Raw genomic sequence first — 25,491 nt, 5'->3', positions numbered from 1 at the left:
ATCTCATATACTGGGAAGGATAAAGTGGAAAGATCACAAGTTCAAGGGCAGCCTGAACAATTTAACAAGACCCTGTCTCAAAATAAAACTTACAAAAAAGGACTGGGGATGTAACTTGGTAGTAAAGTACTTGCATAGCATGTGCTAGACCCTAATACTGCGTGGAAAATGCTGTATTTAAAAGACTTAAACATAGAAAAGTATGTAAAATATCATGTATAATTTTTATGTTGATTACATGCTGAAATAATGTTTGATATATTGGGTTATATAAAATGCATTATCAAAATTAATATCATCTGTCTCTTTACTTTTTAAATGTGACTACCAGAAATTTTTGATTGACAAATGTGGCTTGCATTTGTGGCTCATGTTGTATTTCCATTTCACAGCGCTGCTGCAGATATCCATATGGTTTAGTTCCTAAGTGGATTCTTTGGGGAGTAGTGAGGTTTCCCTTGCAGTTGAAGCATTTTCCACAGTCTTCACAATGGTATGTTTTCTCTTTCAGATGGATCCCCTTATGACCACGCAATGTAGGTTCCTGAATTAATCATTTGCGACAGTGTCACACAAGCGTGGTTTCTCTCCTGCATGTGTCCTTTGGTGAACAGAGATCTCAACACTGCATGAAGCCTTTCCCATAAAGATTCTCATTCATGATTTCAAATATCAGTTCTGCTCACAACCCCTACCTTGGTATTATGTCAATTCCATGTTACTTTGATCAAAATGGCCATTATATCATGTATAATTCTTATGTTGATTACATAAAATAGTAACCACATTAAAGTTGTCGTAATTAATACCACCATGGCTCAATAAAAACTAAAGAGGAGATCTTTTTAAAACTGGAATAAACCGTGACTATCTTAGAAAGGTTGACAGACTGCATGGCACCTCCTTGATGCCCTCCCTGGGTAACAGATACATGGCCCTGTTTTCTTCCTTTGGAACTGCTGAGATGCTTCGGAGAACCTTCTCTACACACTCCAAGTTTCTAGTCTCTTCTTACTCCAAAGCTTAGGAAGAACATATCTCAACATCTACATTTTTGAAATAAATTGATTCTTTGCAATTCTTCATATCCATTCACTTTTACAGGATCAGAACCTTTCTGTAGCTAAGGATCCTGGACTGTAAGGAATGGTACTTCCTGTGAGGAATTGTATCAAATTCTTCACTACATTTTCCTTTACAAAGACCTGGAGATATTTTGACATGGAAATTATAACTACTCTATCAACAGTTTATTAAGAACCTGTCCCTAGGTGTGAATGTCTGGCCTTAGGCACAGACAACAGAGCTCACAGACCTTCAGTGGAACGCTCCAAATATATAAATTCTCTAAAGATCACTCACCAGTACTCAGGATTGCATTTTGCCCTTTGCAAGTCAGTATCTCCAAATCATACAAGTCCTAGAGCTCTGACCCAGGCCTGTGCCCAGATATATTTTAAGAGACCATGAAATCTCAGAGTGGTAGTTAATTGAGCAAATTCTCATCATCCCTGAGTGGGTGAACAGTACTGAGAATCCAGTATTGACTTGAGACTTATCCAGAGGGTCTAATTGGTTTCCCATGGTGACAGTCACTACATGTTCAGAAGCCTTTCTGTCTTCTAGTCTTCAATGTGTACACAACTGAAAAGCAGCTCTAATGTCTGATTTAAGCTAAAATGACTCCATGTACAGCAGAAGGAGATTCAGGCCTCACCTAACAACCTCACAAGGCTACTCCTTGGGCATAATTATTAGTTGAATTTCAGATGATCTGTGTTGACTGAATTTCTGATTGAATTTCTTCCAAGAAATATGGATTCATTAAATAAACCTTTTTTGCTTATATTAGTTTTCCTTATCGAAGATGTGTCATAGAACTGGAGTTTTAGAGGATAGATAATAGAGCTATAATTTTTAAAGAGTTTGGATCCCCCACACTTTTCTCAAAGCAGTAGACTCCAAGGGAAAAAAAAGCATATGCATCTCATTTGCTTTTAGTTCCAAGGAGTTCAGAGACCCACTAGACTGATAAATAAACACCCGCTTTTTAATCTTTAAGTTAGATCTTACTTGATCTCATTTTTTAAATATTTCAAGTGGTTGAGAGGGATGGTTTCAGATTAATTTTTATTTAAACGCTTGCTTTAACTCTAATAAACTAGGGAATTGGGGGTGATCTACTTAATACTGAAGAACCTGAACATTCTCATCTGTACAATCCAAAATGATGATAATAAATCCACCTTTCATGCTCTATTAAAGAATAAATAAGTATATCAATAAAGTACCTGTTTATTTTTCAAAATACTGTGGTAATGTTTAGATTATACCATAAAGATTATAACCTTTCCCTCTTTACTGATAAGGCTATGTAAGCCCAGTTTTCAAAGCTAATGAATGCTAACAGCTGGAATCTACCTGAAACTAACTTCAAACCACTCTAACTCCTAAAACTCCCTAGTAGTTTCTCTCTTCTCAGAAAACCCACTTCTATGGTTTGCAAGACTTTGTTACTCTGTATCTGAAGTCTGCCTTTGTAAAATTTTAAATTTTAATTGAATTCTATATGATTGTAGCAATAGGGTATGGTAGTCTGAATAATGGTGAAAGTCAGAAGTGGAAGAAAATGTAACCAATAGAGAAGCAAAAATCAAAAAGAGGATAACATTCCCCCCCCCCCACCGGACTTCAGTCTTCAAACTGAAAAGGCTACCCTAGCACTCGGCAAGATAATTTCTGGTTAAAAAATAAATAAATAAATAAATATATTTATTAGATAAATAAATATATATATATATATATATAATTGGTATTTCTCATGTCCAAAAAATCGCCTCTGAATGCTTAAATTTTAAAAATAAGAAAATCTATAAAATAGATAACATTAGAATAACATGTCTAATTTAGTATCAGCTTTTTTTTTTTTTTTTTTCCTGTTTTCTTTCCTTTTGAGACAGGGTCTTGGTCTCAAACTCCTGGGCTCAAGTGATCCTCGCCTTCAACTTCCTGAGCAACTGGGACTCTAGGCACGTGCCACCACACCCAGCTATTATCAGAATTCTCGTGTACAAACCTGAATGAAACCAAAAACAAAGAAGAAGGAGAGTAATGTATTAGAATTATTTTATTCTTAAAATAAAGAAATATTTTAAGACTCTAAATTTTTTTCTTAAAGTTCTCCAGTTAAAAAGTAATGCCTGCTGGAGCTGGGGGGTTAGCTCAGTGTTAGAGCACTTGCCTAACATTCTTGAGGCATTAGGTTTGATCCCCAACACAGAAAAAAAAAGATAACCCATGATAATTGCACAAATCTTATAAATATACTAAAAACCAGTGAATTATACACTTTAGAAGGCTTATTTTTAAACTGCATTACATCTGTTATTTTTTTAACATAGATATTCATAAGAAATAACTAAGGGAATAAAAATATACAAACTACAAAGAACTTTGGTCTTTGAAGAGAAACAGGTAGATAGTCTAAGACGAAATATTTGTAACACATGATAGACAAAGGGTTAATATCCACAAAACAAGAAAAGCAAAATAAAGCAAGTCACAGGCTAGAAAAACAAGCAGAGAATACAGATATGCAAATCACAAAGAATAAGATTCCTAATATCCAGTGTTGATGAGTGAATGGGGAAATAAGCACTTTCATGTTGAGTGAAGTTGGTTTCAGCCTTTATGGAGAGCAATTTCACATCATCTATAAAAATTTTAAATGAATATATCCTTTTCCTCATAAATTCTGCTTCTAGGAACCTATCCTACAGTTACACACTTACATCAAAAGAAGATATCACACTACATTTGTTATCTTGAAAAATGAAATAGAGCCAGGACTCAATGGCTCAGGCCTGTAATCCTAGCAACTCTGGAGGCTGAGGCAGGAGGAATGCAAGTTCAGAGCCAGCCTGGCCTCTTAGCTGTTATCCAGACCCTGCCTCAAAATACAAAGATAAAAAGGGATGAAGATGTAGATCAGTGGTAAAGCACCCCTGAGTTCAATGCCCAGCACCACATACACACAAAGACAGCATACATGTTTACCAGTAGGGCAATGGTTAAAATATAACAAATCTGTATTACAGAACACTCTGAACCTGTTAATAAGAATACAAACAGATGGATAAATAGTGACATGGAAAGCTTTCCGTTGCATACTAAGTGAAGAAAAGCAAGCTTGAGGACAATTTTTTAAAACTTGGAGAGTATGTGCATAAAAATGCTTTTAGAAATGGGATTCCTGATGAATGAATAAAGAAACTGTGGTATATTTATACAATGAAATATTACTCAGCCATAAAGAATAATACAATTATGGCATTTGCAGGCAAATGGATGAAATTGGAAAATATCATGCTAAGTGAGATAAGTGAGAAATATCATGCTCAAAAAACCAAAGGAAGAATGATCTCACTGATAAGCGGATGACGACACATAATGGTGGGGGAGGGGGCAAGAATGGAGGAAGGAGGGACTGTTTAGAGGGAAAAGAGGGTTGGGAGGAAGGGAAAAAATAACAGAATGAATCAAACATTACCCTATGTAAATGTATGATTACACAAATGATATGCCTTTACTCCATGTACAAACAGAAACAACATGGATTCCATTTGTTTACAATAAAAATATTTTTTTTTAAAAAATTGTCAAAAAAAAAGGAAGAAATGGGATTCCAATTTCACTGAAGTTAGTCGTTCCCTACCTCTATGTACCTGGACCTGCATTCAGATACCCTAGCTTTCTTTATGTTCTGAAGGACACCAAGGCCAAGACCTGGGAGAACCTCTCACACACCTTAATATTGCTGAGGCTTTCCAGTCTTGTCATTTCCTACTTTACATTAGGACCCAACAAAAAGTGAATTTTTTAAATAAAGAAAAATAAGATAATAAAAAGAAATTTCACCACTTACTACTTTCACAATCTGGAAGTGCCTGTCTGGATTGTCAAAAAAGTATGAACAACTTTATTAGTGTAAAAAAAGGAAAAGGGAGTGAGGGTGTGGCTCAGTGGTAGAGCACTTAACCCAGCATGCAAAAGGCGGTGGCTCCAACCCCGAGCACCACCAAAAAAAGGTGGGAGAATTTATAATCTTAATTGAGGAAGGACTCTGGACACAAATAGTTTTTTGTTTTGTTTTGTTTTTTTGGGTTTTTTTGGATTTTTCCACCCCACAGTGCTGGGGATTCGAACCCCAGTCCTTCCGCATGCTAGGCAAGCACCCTACCAGGTAAGCTACATCGTCAGCACTCTGAACACAAATAGAAGATTAAATGTGATCTTCTGAATAGATAGTATGAGCAAAATTTAAATAAACAATGAAATAACCAGTGTCTCATTTAGGAGCTATCTTCAGTCACAGTTCAGTACAGACACAAAAGTATGCTGTTTAACTTGAGAAAGTAGGCTTCCAAAGAACATTTTCGGGAACTAGAATTAGCCTTCAGACAAGCAGGCTGTATGAGTTTGAGGAACACAGAACAGTTAATTAACAAATCAAAGTAAAGACTTTAATCAGGGCAAAAAAGAGCTAATTAAATATTATGCTTGACATTCATATCATACTGTGTTCAGGGGATATCGTTAACAAAACAAGCATATCCAGCTATTCCCACGTCAGCATCTGAATTCCACCTCATATTCAACATGTCCAAAACTGAACTCCTGTTATCCCCATAAACCTGGTCTTCTAATGTTCCCTACTACTTGTAGGCAAATCAAACCAGAAATAAGGCATCACCTTTGATAGATCCCTTACAGGCATCTTTATTGTCAATCTATCTCAAAAGCTTCACCCACTAAAACCCTTAAACATCTATCTACATCTCTACTGGACAGACATCATTTCTCACCTGAACATCGGCCACACCCCCCTACACTAATCTCCCTGATCTACTCTGTCTGCCTACCCCAAAGCCAACACTCAACTTCATCTTCATGCCACAGGCAGTCATCTTTTTGGAACCACTGATATGCACTAGACAAAACACTTCAATAGATTTCCTCTGCACCCCAGATAAAGACCCAAATCCTCAATCACCCATCACAGCCTGCATTGTCTGGCCCCCACCCGCTTTCCCAGCTTCATCTCAAACGGCCACTTGCTCTGAGTATTCCTTCAGCCTTCCTAGTAGCCACCTTTCCTTCCTCAACAGGAACTGGGCACATACCATTTCCTGTACCTGGAAAGTTTCTCGCTCTCGTGTTTGCCTAGATAACATGTACACATTCCTTGGTCTCATCTTAGGATGAAATCCTTCCTTGAAAACCTAAATCACAGCCTCTAATTAAAGGCACTCCAGTGCACTGGACTTGTCTGAGTGTAGTGTCAGTTGTGTATTTTCATGAACGTAGATGAACATATAGAACTTATGTACTTGTCACAATCTGTCCCTCTATCAGAAACACCATGAGTGCAACAACAATGCCTGCTCAATTCACATGACATCACAGCACTGAGCACAGAAGAACAAGAGACAAGAAATAAACTCACTGAATGTGTTCAAGTGTTACATGGCCCATATGGATGGATATACCTAAGGTACTACCTTTCTCAGATCCAGGGGGGATCGCTGAAGATAATTTCTAGTTTTGTAATGACATGATTTTACACATGCACATTGAAATTAGAGTAGCTGATATATTTAATTATCAAACTGCATTGTTTGGTGTTTTTACTCAATAAACTGGTACAAATAGTATTAGCGGTTGTGCTTATAAAGGGTCATTCAATTCAGGAATTACACATTTAACCAATGAAGGAATTGTAAGTGCTAGGAAAATAATATTAATATAATACAATGAATAATATATTAAATAATATAATATATTATGTTAATAATATATTAAATAATATTAATAAAATACATGAATATCATCAAGCAATGGAACAACTCTGTTGGGACAAGGGAGGCAGCAATCTTTTGGTTGGGGATTTGTTTGTTTTTCTCATTTAACATATAGACTCAATAACATTAAAACCTACTTACATCCCTGATATAAGAAAGAGAAATATTTAGATGATATATACAAATTTAACTGCTGTGTTGAAGACCACCAACCATGTAGCTAAATCTAACACACTGCAGATTAACTCCTAAGAGAGATTCAGAAATATTACATGATATAACAAGAACCAACTTTGGGAAGGTGCTATTTTCTTTCCCTCCATCTTAACTCACCTATTATGTATGAAAATCACTGAATAATAATAGGACTTTTGAGATCTACTTAACCCTGCCTTCCAAAAAAACCATAAAAATAGAGGGAATAGCTGAGCACAGTGGTACACACCTATAAAACCAGCAGCTCAGGAGATTGAGCAGAAGGATCACGAATTAAAAGCCAGTCTCAGCAAAAGCAAGATGCCAAGAAACTCAGTGATACCCTGTCTATAAATAAAATACAAAATAGGGCTGGGGATGAGGCTCAGTGGTTGAGTGCCCCTGAGTTCAATCCCTGGTACAAAAAATAAATAAAATAAAGGGACTAGCCAGGCATGTTGGTGCATGCCTGTAAGTCCAGCCTCTTAGGAAGGTGAGGCAGAAGGAGGATCATAAGTTCCAGGCCAATCTGGACAATTTAGTGGAACCTGGTCTCAAGAAAAAAAGAGATGGGTATGTAACTCTGTGGTAGAATGCTTGCCTAGCATGTGTGAGCCCAGTGAAAGAAAGAAGGAAGGAAGGAAGGAAAGAAAGAAAGAAAGAGAGAGAGAGAGAGAGAGAGAGAGAGAGAGTGGGGGAGAGGGAGGGAGGGAGGGAGGGATGAAGGAAGGAGGAAGGAAGGAAGGAAGGAAGGAAGGAAGGAAGGAAGGAAGGAAGGAAGGAAGGAAGGAAGGAAGGAAGGAAGGAAGGAAGGAAGATGGTCTAGGGATGTAGCTCAGGGGTAGAACTTTACCTAATTTGCATAAGGCCCTGGGTTTGATCCCCAGTGTAAAAAATAATAAAATGAAAAATAAGGGGCTGGGGTTGTGGCTCAGTGGTAGCGTGCCTGCCTAGCATGCATGAGGCACAGGGTTCGATCCTCAGCACCACATATAAATCAATCAATAAATAAAATAAAGGTCCATCAACAGCTTTAAAAAAATACTATTTAAAAAAAGAGGGAAAATGTAGAGTATTAAAGAATATTTTAAAAGAGACCTGAAAAACATATCAAGAATGTTTAATCCATGAGCTCATTAATATTTTTTATGAAAGAAAATCTGGTCACCATGGAAAGGATGTTTAAAAAAAAAAGTACTCATTTTGGAATTTAGTAAACAAAGGAAAGAATTATGTATATATCCTATCTTTCCTTTACAAATTGACCTTTTGGGTAACCAAATAGTAAATATTAGAAAGGTTCTCTTGGTAGTTATAAATCAAGTAATAAGCAAAGAAAAAAATGACAGAATTGGAATGTCAACATTTAAAACCCCTAATCCAACGAATTAATGGACCTAGTCACTAAGTACCAATGGCTACTAACATCACCCAAAAGGAAAGTAATCAGAAAGTGTCTCCTAAGGAAAGAACACAATACCACTGATGAGGAAGTCTCCCCTCCACAGGGCTGTTGTGAAGAATCAGTGAGGAATTCCAGGTGAAGTTCGAAAGCACAAAGCTGTGCACACAGCTGATTCTCAAGGAAGGCTAGTTTCCTCCTTTAACCACCCCTCCCCCTAGCAACCAATGCAGTCATTGTTTCTATTTTTATTCCTGTTTGGAGAGATAATTTGTAATTTTTGAAAAACATTCTGAACCAAGAAGAAGAGGATAGAAAATATGCACTATACCACCATCCCAGTAAAACAATTGTCATCTTTGACACCAACTCTCAATCTCTCCTCCCTCTATCCCTCAGAGCAACACAGATCTAATCTCAGCCACTTACACTTAAGCACAATTGTTTCAAAGCTAGATCTAAATTGGATGAGCAACACCTATTTCCAAGGTCATGGCCCTCCTTCAAGTTCAATCCCAGTGCAGAAGGTTCCTCGGACACTTCTAAGTCCTAACCCCCAATTCATGTGAATGTGACTTTATTTGGAAATAGTATCTTTGCTGATATAATTATGGATCTCAAGATGAGATTATGTTGAGTGAGTCTTAAATCCAATAATTGGTATCCTTACAAGAGGAAAAAACAGACTTATTTGAGAAAAAGAGATGCACAGAAACATTGTTCATAAGAGTTCAGAGACATAAAATATAATTTTGCAGCCACAAGCCAAGAGATACCAGGGCTTGTCAGCAGCCACCAGACAAGAAAAAAGGCATAGAAGGGATTCTTCCAGAACTTCCAGAAGGAACCAGTCCTTCATTGTGGTCTTCTGGCATCCAGAATCATGAAAAAATAAATTTCTGTTGTTTTAAACCAAGTTCATGGTCATTTGTTACAGCAGCCCAAGGGAACTGATACACAGCCCCCTGTCAGAGCTGACTGATCCAACTCTGGGTCCTGCCCCTGAAATCTGTAATTGAGGCCAGGAAATTCTATTCTCAGTTTGGCTATCTCTCATACATAAGAAATGATCCTTGAACCCAGGATCAAGTGGTGCCCTATGAACTAGGAAGCAGAGAAAGTCAGTTTGCATAAAGTGACCAGAATAAAACACAAAGCCTGTATCCAATTTGTTCGTGAAGCCCAGGGGCATTCCTGTTTTAGGGTCCCATGGCACCCCCCGCTTCAAAAAAAAAAAAAAGAAAGAAAGAAAAAAATGAAAATCTCCTTTTTATGCTCAAAGTTCAAGTGAATTTCTTTAACTGGTAGTCCGAAGGCTCCTAATGTATTCAGGAACCTGCTGCCAAAAGCTCTTCAATAAAGATCAACTGGAACAAGTTCCTCCTTGGACAGGTGCCAAGAAAAACTAAATTTACTCAAGAACTCTCTAAGGGAGAGTGAAGGAGCCTTCAGGACTGAGCCACAATTGCCATAGCGAAAAACAATGCAAATAGGGGCCTTAATTTTCACTGAGCATAAAAGTCAAGACCTAGTGGGCATGTTGGCACATGCCTGTAATCTCAGCTACTTGGGAGGCTGAAACAGGAAAATTGCAAGTTCGAGGTCAGAATGGACAACGTAGTGAGACCCTTATTCAAAACAAAAAATAAAAATACAAAGAGTGGGGCCAAAGCTCAGTGGTAGAGCGGATTCAATCCCCAGTACACCCCTCACACACACACACACACAAAGTGCCAACACCTAGATCTTACAATGAGGGAGTATGGATCAAAATGATGTTAAAGATTCCAAAATATATAGAACAAACAATTTTTTTGTCAAGCTGTACAAACTTCACTAATTAAAATCACTCATGCAAATTGCTTTTCACTAGGCAGAATGGCGTGATCAGTATTGTGCATATGGATAACATGTATCAGTTTTCTTTTGTTGGGGTTTACTTGATTGCAACACTAAATTTTGCTCATGTATGCTCTGTCTCCTTTAAAAAAGACTATGAATAATGTTTGCTTCTTTGCTTTCAAAATATATCAAATATGAGGCACAAGAAACTATTCATATTTGAACAGGGATAGAATAAAAAGGATTTGAACTGTAGAGAAGAACAAGAGCATCCTAAAAGGGGAACTTATCTCTGGGTATCATGGAAACAAATGGTACAAATGTGGACAAGTCTTGTCATAACCAGTAAGAATCAAAGATCCCTGAAAAGGATAAGTGGGCAGCCGAAAGCACAGAAAGTCACCAGCAAATAAGTGAATAAGAAACACTAAATTAATGATCAAATCATTGTCTAAATTCATCTTAACATTATGAAAAAAACAGAGAAGAAAAAAAGTTTTGTGAAATTCATGCTTAAATAAATGATAAATACTTCTTAGAAAAAAAAATTAAAAACCCTAAGAGATGTAAAGCTATTGAGCTTTTGCTTGAAAAAGTTCTGTATACTCATTCAGAAAACAGCCAGATTTCTTCTAAAGCATTTTTCCATTATGAAAGTAACATGTGTTCAGTAGTTGCTGTTCTTAAATCACCTAGGAACATTTCAGCATAAACACATGACTCTCAAAATGGAAGATTTTGTGATAAACAAAGCTTTCAGCCAGATCGACGGACTTTAAAAAAAAAATTAGGGCAGAATGTCCTAGATGAGGAAACTGGCTGGAATCACTTTTCTGTTTATGAGCTTTGAGTGAGAGAGATCCTGGTACTTTAGAGGAAGAAAAAAAGAAAAGGATTGGGGAGGAAAGGAAGGACTACATCTGGAAATAAGTTAATAGGCTTAAAAGGAATATTTAAAAGACAAGATGAGGAAACAGGAATGATCTAGTAACTTTTTCACCCTCATAAGAGTTAAGTGAGCAATGATATCAATGTATATATCGACCCTGAAATCATCTCCATAAAGTAATATTCTGATACCCCAGATGCAGATTAAAGGATGCCATCTTCCCTAATAGTCCTTCGAGGATACCTCAAAAATCCATCCTTCCTTGGTGGTTCTTCTCCTACCAAAAGAAATAAAGAGAAAGGAGCTGAATAGCACAGAATGCAATGCAAAAAGACAGGAACAGCGTGTCTGCCTGATTGTCAGCATTTCCTACCTAATAACAAAGCAATTAAGTTTGTCAAGGAACAAGATCATCAGTAAGAGTAGACTCTGAAAGACAAGTATTTTCTCAATAAATCTTAACTTCGAAGAGTTCTCAGAAACATTTCTAATCATGGGACTTTCATCAATTCAAGATCAAAGACTCACCAATCCAAGTCAGGACCTTCCTTCTATGGGAATGTGTAATATTCTATACAACATTTCATTAAAAAGTAGACTGAGGCTGGGGTGTAGCTGAGTGATACAGCACTCACCCAGCATGCATAAGACCCTAGATCCATCACCAGCACTACACCACCAGCACCATCACCATCACCACCCGCAAAAAAGTAGGCTGCAGAAATCTCAAAAAATACACTGCAATTGCTCACACTTAACACACTTTATATTCCCAAAATATATAAACCCCAGGTTTCTTCCCTGTTTGGAAGTACAGAAAAGCACACAAGTCAAGTACTATCTTAGTTTATCTGGAAGCATAACCTTCCTACCAAGCACATTTGCAAATGAAGAGGTGTGGGGGGAAGCAGTTGGGCTGAAATTACAGGCTGTCATGACACCTCAATATGGAACACTGAATACCTGGTTCCACAGGAGAGTAAGACTTTATTCACAATCCCGTTACTAAGCAACTGTAACAATGGCTGTGTGAGCTTTCTGGAAGCTGGTGCAGTTAAAGGGGAAAATATCTAAGGAAAGAAAAATGGAAAACTCCTTGCTCTGGGAATCTTTATTTCAGGATAAATTCAATATTAAAAACAAAACCAAAAACAATCTCAACTCACAACAAGCAAGTCCTCAAAGGACAAGAAAAGTATATGCTACTATATATCATTCACTTTAATTTCAGTTTTGGTTCATTTCAAAATTCACATTTAATGGGTGATAATGATTTCCTTACTGTATCTCCTTTGTGGTTCCCTTCTTTCCTTCACCCTCCCTAGGGAAATTTTTTTTTCAAATTTCCTTACTGATTAAAAGGACATTTTAGAGGGCTTAAATCCATTTCTTTGTTTACAGAAGCTATAAAAACTAGTCTACAATTGTTTCATGTTGCCTCTGCTTTGAACCCAGAACACTCTAGGACATCAAACTGTTCCTTTGAAGAGAACAGTCTCTCAAGCAGAGCCAGACACTTTCCCAGCCACTCCCTGAAGTTTAGACAACCAGAGCACTTGCAAATGTTAAGTCTTTTTCAAAGTTAGACTATACAAGAAAGCAGCCTTGAAACCAAGTTTTGCAAATTGCAAGCTGGTTTCAGGTGGGAGCGGGGCTTCCAGTCTTGTTCCAAAGGTATTTTAACAGAGGGGTCCTGCAAAGAGCCAAAGAGCTGGTAATACAGCTAGAAGAGAGCATCTCACCTACTTTTCCTTCTATCTTGGTAGCTTTCAACCTCTGCTGCAATGCTGAGAAAAGTCCACAAGCCATATTTTCTAACTGGCTATCCTGTAGAAGACTTCTCACTGTTGTTTTTTTCTCTCCCCCTCCACTTTCTCAGTTCCTGAAGGATATTAGGCTCAAAGTCAAGCAAGATGGAAAGACAAAGTTTTAGAATTATTTTGCTAAATCAAAAATAGTCATGATGTGGCTCTGTTCCCAAGGTACCTTTAGATTCTAATAAACCTCTATTTTAAAAAAGAGACATCCTGAGTCAGGTAGAAACTTAGATACTAGAACTGAAGACCCAAAGTGCCTTTCCAAAGTCATCCTGCTTACAGATCCCAGAGACAGAGATGGTTTGTGTCTCAGAAAATTCCCCAAGCAGCATTTGGAGGAGGAGGCTGTTTGAGTCTTCTGTTTCTAATTAGCTTGTGTTTCTTAAATTTGATTCTCATTTTGCTTTAAAAAAAAAAAAAACATAAACAGTACAAAGTTTGGTCTTTATAATTACTACAAACCTCCGAGCTATGCTACTTGAAATAAAGCAAATGAAGAAAATTCTGTTTTCTGACATACAAATAATTATTACCTCTACTGGCAACAATAAGAAAAATGTAGCACTTATGTAACGCATTTTATGATCAAACTGATTGTAAAATTAAATTGGAAGCCAGGTATAGTGGCACACCCCTGTAGTCCAAGCACTCAGAGGATTGAGGTAGGAGAATCACTTGAGTCCAGGAGTTCAAAACCAGCCTGGACAATTTCAAGACCCCACTTAAAAAAAAAAAAAAGAAGAAGAAGAAAATTGATTTAATAACTTCAGGGTCTACTTTGTCTACATTTCTTTGTGACTAACAGTTCAGACTATATGAACTTTCTCAAATATATAAATTTTCAGTTATATGTACATAGAATATCTTTTAAAAGATAATAAGATCTAGTAACAGTTTTGTCTCTGTGGATAAAAACAGAGACAGGGTAGGTAGGACAGAGACTTTGCCTCATATACCCAATGTGAATGTATTGCCTATTCAAAAAATACATTTTTAAATTTAAAAAAGGAAAACCAATTTTACAATTATACACAGATGATAGGCAGATTCACTATTAGTAAAGCTGATACTTTGCAGCTTACAATAGGAGATGGATTTCTACTGATATATGAATAATATCCCACACCAACATAATATTCTAAGATAATTTTCTAAACTTAAGGGTATAATCTGTTCTAATTATCCCTTAGATACACAGAAGACATTGCCCTGATCCCTTCACTGCTAATACTCTAATATAAATTTACAACTGTACAATGCAAGCAGACTCAATGTTCACAAAGGTATTGAGGTATCTGCAAACTTTATAGAGGGAATAAATATTATCAGTTGCATCTGACAAATAAAAGGGGTAAGTCAAAATCTAAGTGACTTGCTAAAAGGTCAACCAGTAAGTGAGACACATAAAATTCTCAATGTTTAGAAATAATCCTCCAAAATACTTTTTTAATGAAAATACAATAAAATTCTAAAATTATTTGTGTGTGTGTGTATGTGTGCACACGTAAGCAAGAGTGTGTATAGAAACAGAGAGAAGATGAGTAAGTTTTTAGCTATGATCCAACCCTTTCTTATTCAAAAATATTTGGTCATCACCTAAGTGCAATGAGTGTGGAAGGTATTAAAATACAAGTTAATATATGTAAAATATTTATTTATTTGCTTGTTTATTTATATGAAAGAGCAAGTCACTCAGGTGAGAAAAGGAAATATTTGGGCGGGAAGGAGGATGTCTGAGTTGACCCTTGAAGGATAACAAAGACGACATCAGAAAAAGGAGAAGGAGCACATGCAAAGGTGGAGCATTACAAAGGCTCAGGCAGACTGAGCAGTAAGTCCAAGTGGGCAGAGGAAGCACGGGAGGAAACATAGCTTGACCAGGAGGCTGGAACTGGTTTTCGAAGCACTTACACACCCTTCTACATTTGGACTTATAACTACCACAGGCAGCTGAATTAAAAGGAAAGTCAAAGCTTCAAAAATGTAAAAAGAGATTATCTGAGGAAACAGGATAGAATTTAAGCAGAAAGGTTAAAAGGCTAAAATTCACATAGTCCAATAGACTTCAAGCCCAGGCAGGCTTCCTCCTCAGATGGATAGTTCCAGACATTGTCCCTCTCCACTGAAGACAGAAAAAGATTAAACATTCAGTTCTACAATATCACAATAAAAAAATGAGCATGGAGGAGAATGGGAGGCAGGCTGGGTGAGAGTTATGAGAAGGAGCAGAAGCTCAAATGATATAAAGTGGGCAAAACTTAGTGCTTTATAAAACCATTTCTTTAAGCAAAAAGTGGCATCTCCTTTTCAGGGAGTTTTGTTGCTATTTGGTTGGTTGGTTTCTTTGGTTTGGATTTTTGCAATGGTGGGGATGGAACCAAGGGCCTTGCACATACCAGGGAAGCACTCTACCACCAAGCTACACCCCCAATCCTCAGGGAGTACTTCACAAGAGCTGCTCACTGTTTCCAATATAGTCCATCTTGGAATGGTTGGCCCTTACTATCCCTTGTGAATCTATGGTCCTCAATCTGTGAATGACCTAAATATGGCTACACAAAATAAATTCAAAGAACAAACATTATTCACTTGGAATAATCAGAGATAAGGTATTCAAAAATCACAAAATACTTTTAAAGAAATAAGTGCTATCACTTTCTAATACACATTACCAGTGACAAGGGCCAACATATAAACTGTATCACTGTGAGAGTATCAATTCTTATGGGAAATCTTTCTTAAAATAAGTCAAGAAGTTGTACTACAATTGTGAATTATAAAATATTTTGTTAATTTCCTCATAAAAAGAGCAATTAAGTTTAGAGTCCCTAAACTTAAATACAGCAAATGACCATAAATTCAAAATCACAGGGTTTAAATTACCATGATCTTACTACACATGAAATAACAACTGCATGTCATTTAAAGGGAAATTAAAACAAGTTGGGTCAATGTTGACCCATAACATGGAATTAATGAACTTTTTTTTTTCTGAAAGCTTAAATTGTCAACTGATGGAACATGGAAGAATCAGTACCTGGTTGATGGAATCAGATTGAGAATTCCATTGAGAACATAACTAAACTCTGCATGATCCTGAGCAACAAGCGCCACCAGACCCTCACAGCAGGCTGTTCGAACCACCACACTGTCACTGCAGCACTTCTCCCACAGCAAGTTCAAAGCAGGGGTCTGAAATCAAACCAGTGATTAAAAGTCACACTGATGAACAGCAAACACACACACCGTCATTCATCAATGTGTAATTTGTTCACAGTAGGCTCGCTTTCCTGTACCAAGAGGATGCTGTTGTCACTCTGTTCCTAGAATAAACTAAAGTCGATTTTCCAAGAGAGCAAATGGATGTGTTTTGATATAGAAATTCTCTCACACCTGGTATCTGGGCTGCAAAATAAGGCTGGCTGCAGGCAGAGGTATAATCTAACATCAGGCACACAACCAGCAAAGGCTTGACTCCAGCCAGGCTCCAACAGGGCATTTAAATTCAATACCAACAGCATCAGCCTATCAGCCTAAGCTGAACTCCAAATATTATGTATGCTTCAAGCCTTAAATGGGAATAACATTTTCAGAAAATGTTACTGGTCTTCACCCACCCCAATAAGCTGCCCATGCCCTCCCACAATGCTCCTGCCACAATTTGTTCCAAGTCTAGTGTGGGCCCTGAAAGAAGAGAAAAGTAGGAGAAAACACCAGCAAGCTGCTCATTGCACGGCTACCAACAATGCCCAAGAAGGAGACTGACTTTTTCCCCTTCACACTGCAAATTCATGTTTGATAGAACAGCACTGGAAGGGTACCTCGGTAAACATAAAGTCTTATTTTGAAAACCTCTTAAAAGCAGGATGCTTGCATTTATAACTTTCTCAGGAACTCCTGACTGCCAAAGAAGGTTCATTGATAACAGTAAACCTTTATTTGAATGTTTCATGAGCCAGCTCCATTTAGATTTTCACATGGTTTTGTTTATTTATTAAAGAAGAAAAAGAACTCATAATGAAGCTATTTTTCCTCCCTCTTGAAACAATCTTTTAGGGAAACATATCATTTGGCGGGGGGCGGGGGATGAAGATTGCAGCTTCCAAACAGAATGGAATCCAGCAAACATATTGTGCCCACTTTCCCTCCGTGGCTGGCTGAGAGCCTCTTCAGTCTTCAGATCCCAGTATTAAAAGAACAATACAGTTAAAAATCAGTCACTGCAGGAAGAAAATGTTTATATTCCGTTTCTCTTTTTATTCAGAAGAAAATCCTATTCACCTGTATGGACAAAATCAAAGGGCGCTAAGTGTCATTACTCCATTACTAAGGCCAGAAAGAGAAAATAAAAGAGTAAGTAAACTGTTGCCTCAGGTAATACTGTGTTCTCATTCATTTATTAGTAGAAGAGGAAACATTTAGTTACAGGGATTTGACATTCAATAAATCCTGGCAGTTTAAGTAAAACCACTAGATCTTCTCAAAGTACATAATGTGATTATAGACAGGATTAGGATCAGGGTTCTCAGAAAACCTAATTTATATGAGTACATACAAATGCCAGATAAATGCCAATTAGTGAAGCATGCCCCTACACTTACTTCCACATGTCAGCAAAAGCTGTAAAGAAATATAACTTAGACTAATCAAAAAGAACAGGAAGAAAAGGAAATTACTTTTTTTTTTTGTATTGTGAAAAAAAAAATCTTATTTCCATCATTCATGTTCTCAGCAGAGTGACCCAGAGCACTTCTCTTAAGCAGAGCTTCTCAACCAGCACATCAAGATACATTACACTGACCAACCAAAGTCCAAGTGCTGTGTCCCAGAATCTCAAGCTTTGCTTCGGCTCTGGGCACTCACCTGCCCTGTGTATGGAATGGAAGTTTTCCTCCCACTCCAACTGTCAATGCATGACCTTTCTAACTTAGGACTAATGTTTGGGGCTGACCTGAAGCATGAGAAATCTCTTAGACTCAAATAAAGCCATTATGTTCATTTTCTCTATTAGCCAAAAATATTTCCTCAGAGTTAACTTTCTCTAAAGTATGGCTTTCCTCATTTCACCCCACCATTCTTCATTAATAGTCACAAGAATACTCTCCTTCGCCTCCTCCACAAGCTCTCTTGGAGTCTGTTGTAATAAATTTAAAAATTTTAAAGAATGATATAGAGTGAAAACATAGCTAATCACAAAAAGAAAAATACAAAACAGGCAATAAAGTTCTCACCATTCAAAATCACCTTCTTGGTGACCTGAATGATAAGGGAACCAAGACCAGTGCATTTGTGATCCAGCTTGTGGAAATATCAGAATAGAATTAAAGCACAAAGTTAAAGACAGACCTGGTTTGTGGATTGGTGAATCTTTCCTGAAAATCCATTTTCCTTTAGGACTGCAGCAATAAGATGACCCACAGCCTAGAAAACAAACAAAATTAATGAACACAATCTCTCAGAAGTTCTTTGCAAATAATGCATCTGAAGGTACCAGATATCAATACTAGTTGACGTGTGTATAATGTGCCAGGTAGCCAATTGGTAATAAACAAAGTGCTCCTTCATTGAATGTGTGCCACATGGAAGGCAATGAATTAGGCACTCCACAGATATAACTTCTGATCTCCAGTATCACCCTCAAGGTAAGCATTTTATTCCAGATCACCAATAAGCACCAATAGTTCATGTTTAAAAAATTGCTAGATTTTCAGTTCAAATTGCTGTCATTGTAGTGATACAATATATTATGAGATTGCTTAATCCTTAAATCATGAGACAAATGAGAAACCCTCACAATTTTTAAAATCATCTCTGCATCTAAATGAAATCCATCATGTTTCATCATACCCTTAATGAACATGGAGAAAAAAGTCATCCCCATCTTTATAACTATGGCCCATACAGACCTGAACCAATAGATCTCCCCTCCACCACTGCCATTCTCTTTCCTCTAGGCCTATTACTTTTTATTTCATTATCATTTTATTATAGGTTCCAGCCCTTTAATAAAAATTCAGTCTCATAAATCTCTCTAAAATTTTCCCACATCCTGCTTTAGTCAAGAGCCCAATATTAAATTCAAGATTCTTATAGAAGTGTTGATTACACAAATACATAAATATTGTTACCTCCTACCACCTCATATTCATACCCCTAGTACTTCAGCACTACCTAGCACTGCTATCTGGGAGTTAATATGCTGGCAACAATCACAGTCATTCTGAGAAGGCTGGGGAAATCTTTACTGAAACAACTGTCATCCTACACTTGAAGCCATGTATTATATAGCTGAAAATAGCTGTCAGTCTTGCAAAGTTTCCAGAAGTTCAAATAAAACACAGCACCCACTCCCTTCCTCTGTGGTGTGTATATGTGTGTGTTTCAAACACTGGAATTTATTTAAGACTTCAGTGTTTGAGGGTCTCAGTTTTGCAAAACATGTCACTCAATTTACATGAATTTCAAGTTTAGTTCAATTTACTCTTACCTCCCAGCAAAAGGATAATAACAAGAACTGAGGACAAGTGAATAGTTTTAGATTCTGTTTCACAAAGTATGCCATATTTCATTGAATGTATCTGGCCATCTGCTATGAGATGCACCATTATTTTATATACCACAAAAAGAAAAATGGTGGACTGGGGCTGGGGCTCAGCAGTGAAGCCCTTGCTTTGCACACATGAGGCACTGGATTTGATCCTCAGCACAACATAAAAATAAAAAAATAAAATAAAGTTATTGTGTCCATCTACAACAAAAAAAACTTTTTTTAATTAAAAAATGGTGCCAACTAATCTATAATATACAAAGTTTCTTATAATTTAGAATTTTGATTTTATATTAATGAAAGTCATTTAGAGGGCTGGGGATATAGCTCAGTTGGTAGAGTGCTTGCCTCACAAGCACAAGGCCCTGGGTTCAATCCCCAGCACCACAAAAAAAAAAAAAAAAAAAAAAAGCCATTTAGAAAACCATGGCCAAGTTCACAAATGTACAGGCAGTACCAACTGTATCTCAACTGTTGCCATCAATGACTATATGCCATCCAATTTCAAAGATGCTAAAATGTGAAAAAATGTGCGTGAATCAATGAAATATGGTGTGAACACTAAGCAGTGGTTACAAAAGAACAGTAAGAAGAACAGGGCACAATTACAAGAGCCTAATAAAACCAATATGAAATGCAACAGAGGGAAAAAGCCTATAGTTTATAGGAGAAAAAGTACTAAAAGAAAATAAGTTTAATGCTATACATCTACTTCCCCCAGGTTCAATTTCTCTAGTGTAGTTTTGAAGTCATCTTCTAATGAATCAGAGATAGAGCCTAAATTGATATGAAAACACAAAAGGCAAGGCTAATTCAGTTGACATTGTTATTTAAATCTTCCACAATAGAATTTAAATAGATATTCTATACTAAATGATACACATACACTTTTCACTTAATATAAAAGTAGCATATAGGCATTTTTCTTGATTATCTATCAAGGAACCCCAGGCACAGAAAAATAAACTTTGTGGACAGGGTCCTTGAAGCCTCCGTCGTCTTCTTCACGGCAAGGACCTGTGCTGTACAGAGCAGGATATGACTCCAACCCAGTCAGGTAGAAGGGAATCTTGCATAAGGAGTGTCCTACTCCTCATGGAAGGGTTCCCCACTACCCAGCTAAGTCAATTCCCATAGTGGGCGTCTCCGAAGTGAGTTGTTGAAAGGATCCAAGATGCTGCTCTGGCCGTGGGTTAAGTCTTCCAGTTGGCTTTTTAGCTTTACTCTCCCAGGAAAAGACAACAAGCATTATGGCACCTTGATTAACCAGAATTCATCTAGTTAGCAGGAGGCTAACTAGAACACCATCTTCCTGTTAGCTACTCGTTGTTACAGAAAAACTCTCTAAAATGAATTATCAAAGTCTGCTGCCTCAGTAGTTGGATCAAATTTTAAATCCAGGCTCTTTTAATTATTGAATGGCATTATCATAAAAATCTATTATTCTTAATAGTTGTAGGAGGATAAAATATGTATATATTTTAAATATTAATCCTTATATTCTTTGGATATATTAACATTTTACCTCTGTTCCCAATTATTAATGACAGACATAAAAAAGCCATATATACATATTGAGAAGCCTACTAGTTAATCAAGGTCTTTATTATCTCTAAGAAGAGAAGTATGATATAAGTAAAAGCTGAAATCAGTCAATTTTGAATATTTGAAATTTCAAATATACTTTTTCAAATTAATACATATAAAATTTATTTAATAAAATAATCTCTATATTTAGAATAAAATATTAAATGTTAAAAATTGCAAAGCTCAATTAACCATTCACCAAAAAGTGTCACTGGTTACCATGAAGCAAAAATAAATAAATAAAATTACCTGTGACTGGATAAGAGAATTTGGAAAATCAAACCTTTTTCTGATATCATCTGACATTTTTGCCTCTCTTATATGTATGTATGCAGCCTCTGTAATCAAAGTGAAAGAATATTTATTAGTCCTCCAATTGGTTTGAATTGGAGTTCAAACCAATTTCCCCAAATAGCATGAATGGAATTCATGTAATTCATTCCAAAGACAGTGATGGGAATAAAGCTCTGCAGAGTAACCCTTGACACAACCTTCCTTACTGAGCACTTCAGCACTCAATGGCATGACTGATAAAGCCCAGCAGATCTTGGCCATTATTAAAGTTAATCCTGAGACAGATGAATTCACATCATGACCCCCCCTCAAAAATCCAAAAGATCACCCCACCTTTGAACTAGAATGTAATCCTTTTATGGCTCAAAACATATAAGGGAGAGTCAGACAGTAATAGAACTGTTTACATTGTGCCTCACTTAGGCACAAGCTTTCATTTAAGCACTAATCCAACTGCTAATGGCAAGTGTGACGCTTCGATGGACTTTTCTCAGGAAGCAGAGAAATGACCTAGAAACTCATGTATCGAAAAAAAGAATTAGTATACAATGAGCACCAATTTTTAATATTTATATCACACATCTCCTTCCTACGAAGTTCTCAAAAAAAAAAAAAATGCAATGGAGGAGGAAAGATGATGAAGTGAAGGCATGGAACTAATAAGGGGACTTCCTACAGAATCCAATTTATCCAGTCTCCAAGCAGCACCACACTCAACAAATTACACTACTTTGAAAAATGTGGTGGTTTAGATTACCTATTTACTACAACATAATTTAAAAATAAAATTTTCCAGGTACAGCGGTGTATACCTATGATCTCAACAGTTCAAGAGGATCATGAGTTCAAAGCCAGCCTCAGCAACTTAGCAAAGCCCTAACTTTGTCTAAGCAAGACCCTGTCTCTAAATAAAATATAAAAAAGGCTGAGGATATAGCTCAGTGTTTAGAGCAACCCTGGGTTCATTCCCCAGTACCACAATAAATAAATAAATGAAATTTATGTCAATACACTATATGCTATGGTTAGATATGGTGTGAGTGTGTCACTAAGCGTTCATGTTTTGAAATTTAATTCCCGCTGTAAGCTATTCAGAGAGTAGAAACTAAAAGCAAAATAGGGTATTTCAGTGTTTTAAGGTAGGGCCTTTGAGAGGTAATTAGGATTAGACAAGTTCATCAGGGTTGTGCCCTTATGATTGAATACAAGTAGCTCTATAAGAAGAGGGAAAAATTAACTAAAAAAAAAAAAGAGGGAGAAAGACCAGAAAAGATACACACAGTTCCTGTTTCTTGCCAGGTGATGCCCCACGCCTCCTTAACACTCTGCCAACAAGAAGGCCATCCCCAGATGCAGGCCTTTGAAAGTTCATAACTGTGAGCTGAATAAACCTCTTTCCTTTATAAAGTTACTCAGCCTCGGATATTTTGTTTTATTAACCCAGACTGACTGATAGATTAGATCAATTTACACAAATAACAAATGACAAAACCAAGCTCTCTTGATCATCAAAAAAAAAAAAAAAAAAGCACAGTGTATTAAACCTGCAAATCCTTCATTTTCCTACCTTTCTCTTAAAGTTTAACTCCAAACATGTAATTTATCCCTGACTTTTTTTCTTCAATGTCTATGCCTAACTTTACTCCCTTGGATTTGACATTCCTTAACACTAAAACAACCTGTTCTAAGATTGTGAACTATTTCCCTATCTATTTCTACTCATTAGCTTAAGCTAGTCAAAATTTCAACTGCCCAATTATGTCCATCATGACTTTCTTGAAATTATATTTTCCTTTGAATTCTTATACCTCATAACACAATTCCCTAAATTGCATTCCTTGGAAACCCAAGTAAAATAGATCTCTTCTGGAAGAAAAGGAATTCTGCTGGGGCATCTATTCACATCTTAAAGATTCATTCATTTATTCAACAGATACTTATTGGATGCCCAGTCTATTTAGGCACTGTTCTAGGTGCTGTGGCTATTTTTTAACAATAGACAAATATCTCTATGTTCATAGAACTTACAGTCTAGTAGAAAGAGGCAAACAATTTTTAAAAATGCATAAAATGTAACATATTAGAAGGTGATACGTCCTGGAAAAGAAAAGAAAAAAAGAGAGAGAGAGAGAGACAGTAAAGCAGAGTAAAGGAAATGAGAGATTGGGAAGGGTATACTTTCTACTTTAAGTAGGGTGAACAGGACAGGTTGGCATCAAGAAGCACTTAAAGGACAAAGGGGAGTTAGTTAGCCTAACTAATACCACAGACACCTGGGGCACAGGAAACAGGTAGCTAAGAAAGTGCTGAAGACCTGTCGTAGGAAGAGCAAAGAGATGGGCATGAGGCAGAGTGAAACTCTTCACAATTAGTTCATTTTCTCCCAGCTCTCCTCTCAAAATTTCCTCTCAATTCAGTCAGTCACAAAATCAGCTGCATTCTTTCTACCACCTCGGGATCCACTTTTCCTCTGCACCCTTCATTCTAGACTCATCATCTTCGTTCTTCATGCCAGGCATACTGCAGTAACTGCTTAGTTTTGGGGCTCTCTATGCTTGAGTTCATCCCACACATCGCTGTCAAATTAATTGTCCTGAAACGCTATTTCCACCACCACATCATTTCCCTGTGAAGAATTCATAGTGGGTTTTCAATTGCCTGTCAGATTAAATGCAAATTCTGATGCCCGGCTTTTAAGCACTCTATCAACAGTCACCAATTGCACTTCATTTTCACCGCTGTAATTCCAATCTAGCTAAAACAGTTTTCAAAATGATCCCACAGGCACAAAATCTGCTCATTCTTCAGGGATTTTATTTATACACTTCTCTCCCAAACAGAATGATCTACTCTATGAGCCCCAACTATTTAAAGACTAAATTTCTCTCATAGCACATCTTTGTGAAGCCTCCTTTCCCAACCAGTCACATCGAACAGTAATCACCAGCTTCACTATTATTGCATTGGGTCTGGCTCATAACTTTCTGTAACTATTTACATTGAGATCAGTGATCTCTTTCTGTAAAGGAACAGCCAACTATTCAATTATGCTATTGTAGTATGAAAGCAGCTATAGATAATACTGATGGATATAACCCTGGCTGTGTTAATTTTTTTTATAAAAGCAGGTGTTAGGTGGGCCATAGTTTAATTCCTGGTTTACATAATGACTATTTTAAAATTAATTTATAAAATTTCTTGACACAATTGCTACAATTAACATCCAAATTTTGCCCTGTGCCTCCAGGAAGCTAACGTAAATATATAAAGTAAATGATGTACCTCTTTTATTATTTAAAAGATGGAAATGTACCCTTTATAAAAGAAAACAAATTTTTTCATTTGAGAAATTGCTTACATGGGGATTTATATATGGAATACAAAATGACATAATGGGCAATATTCTCAATACCATAAGTAAAAGGAAGTTTTATATTACCTCTTTTTAAAACAAATCCCAGATAAAGCCTCAGGTATAATGTAACACATAATTCAGCAAAAGAGTCTCAGCTAATGGGGTCCAAGTACAGAGTTTTCAGATGATCTAATCTAACTTAATAGAAAGTAGACTCTAGCGTACCCAGAGAAGTAGATGGCTATCAATGTGTCACAGAATGGACTTACTCAAATGGCAAAAGTGATAAAACAACAGAAGAAAATGTGAGGCTGTACTCTCAGATTCAGGCCCAGAACACTAGAATGCCTATATAGCTTTGGGGACCAGATGAGCAACTATTTAGGCTAATAGTTTATTTTAGCAGAGAAGAAGATGAGCCATCCAAAAAGATGACCTTGTCTTCAGGAGGCAAGCCACTGTGATTAAAGAGTCCTGTTTTTATCAAAATTACCTAAGGACAGATGTCAAATACCTAAGCTTACAAAAGACAGCCCTAATTTCAGTATGACACTTTAGAGAATGAATACATTTTTTAAATCTATAGTAACTTTACCTTTCCTAACAAATGACCATTAAGCATTCTCAAAACCACTACCCAAGCTACAGTATGATTTGATATCGTCCTTGATTTGCTATCCTTGGGCTACAAATTGCAAGTGTC

The 25,491-nt window shown here is 36.8% G+C and overlaps 1 protein-coding gene across 4 annotated transcripts in view; it reads right to left on the bottom strand.

The window, feature by feature from the left end:
- FOCAD (focadhesin) overlaps window positions 1-25,491 on the bottom strand; it is a 377,113-nt gene that overhangs the window by 325,997 nt on the left and 25,625 nt on the right. For all 4 annotated transcript variants that reach the window (XM_079112425.1, XM_079112424.1, XM_079112422.1 and 1 more), the window contains exons 2-4: window positions 21,389-21,477; window positions 18,352-18,426; window positions 16,043-16,197 (exon numbers count right to left, since the gene is read on the bottom strand). In XM_079112425.1, coding sequence (XP_078968551.1) covers window positions 16,043-16,197; window positions 18,352-18,426; window positions 21,389-21,445 — 287 coding nt within the window. In that variant the 5' untranslated portion in view covers window positions 21,446-21,477. The remainder of the gene's footprint in view (window positions 1-16,042; window positions 16,198-18,351; window positions 18,427-21,388; window positions 21,478-25,491) is intronic.

This window comes from Sciurus vulgaris, assembly GCF_902686455.1.
Source record: "Sciurus vulgaris genome assembly, chromosome: 15".
Lineage (NCBI taxonomy): Eukaryota > Metazoa > Chordata > Mammalia > Rodentia > Sciuridae > Sciurus > Sciurus vulgaris.
The sequence above is the reverse complement of the archived record's forward strand: the minus strand, read 5'-3'. Positions and strand labels throughout refer to the sequence as shown.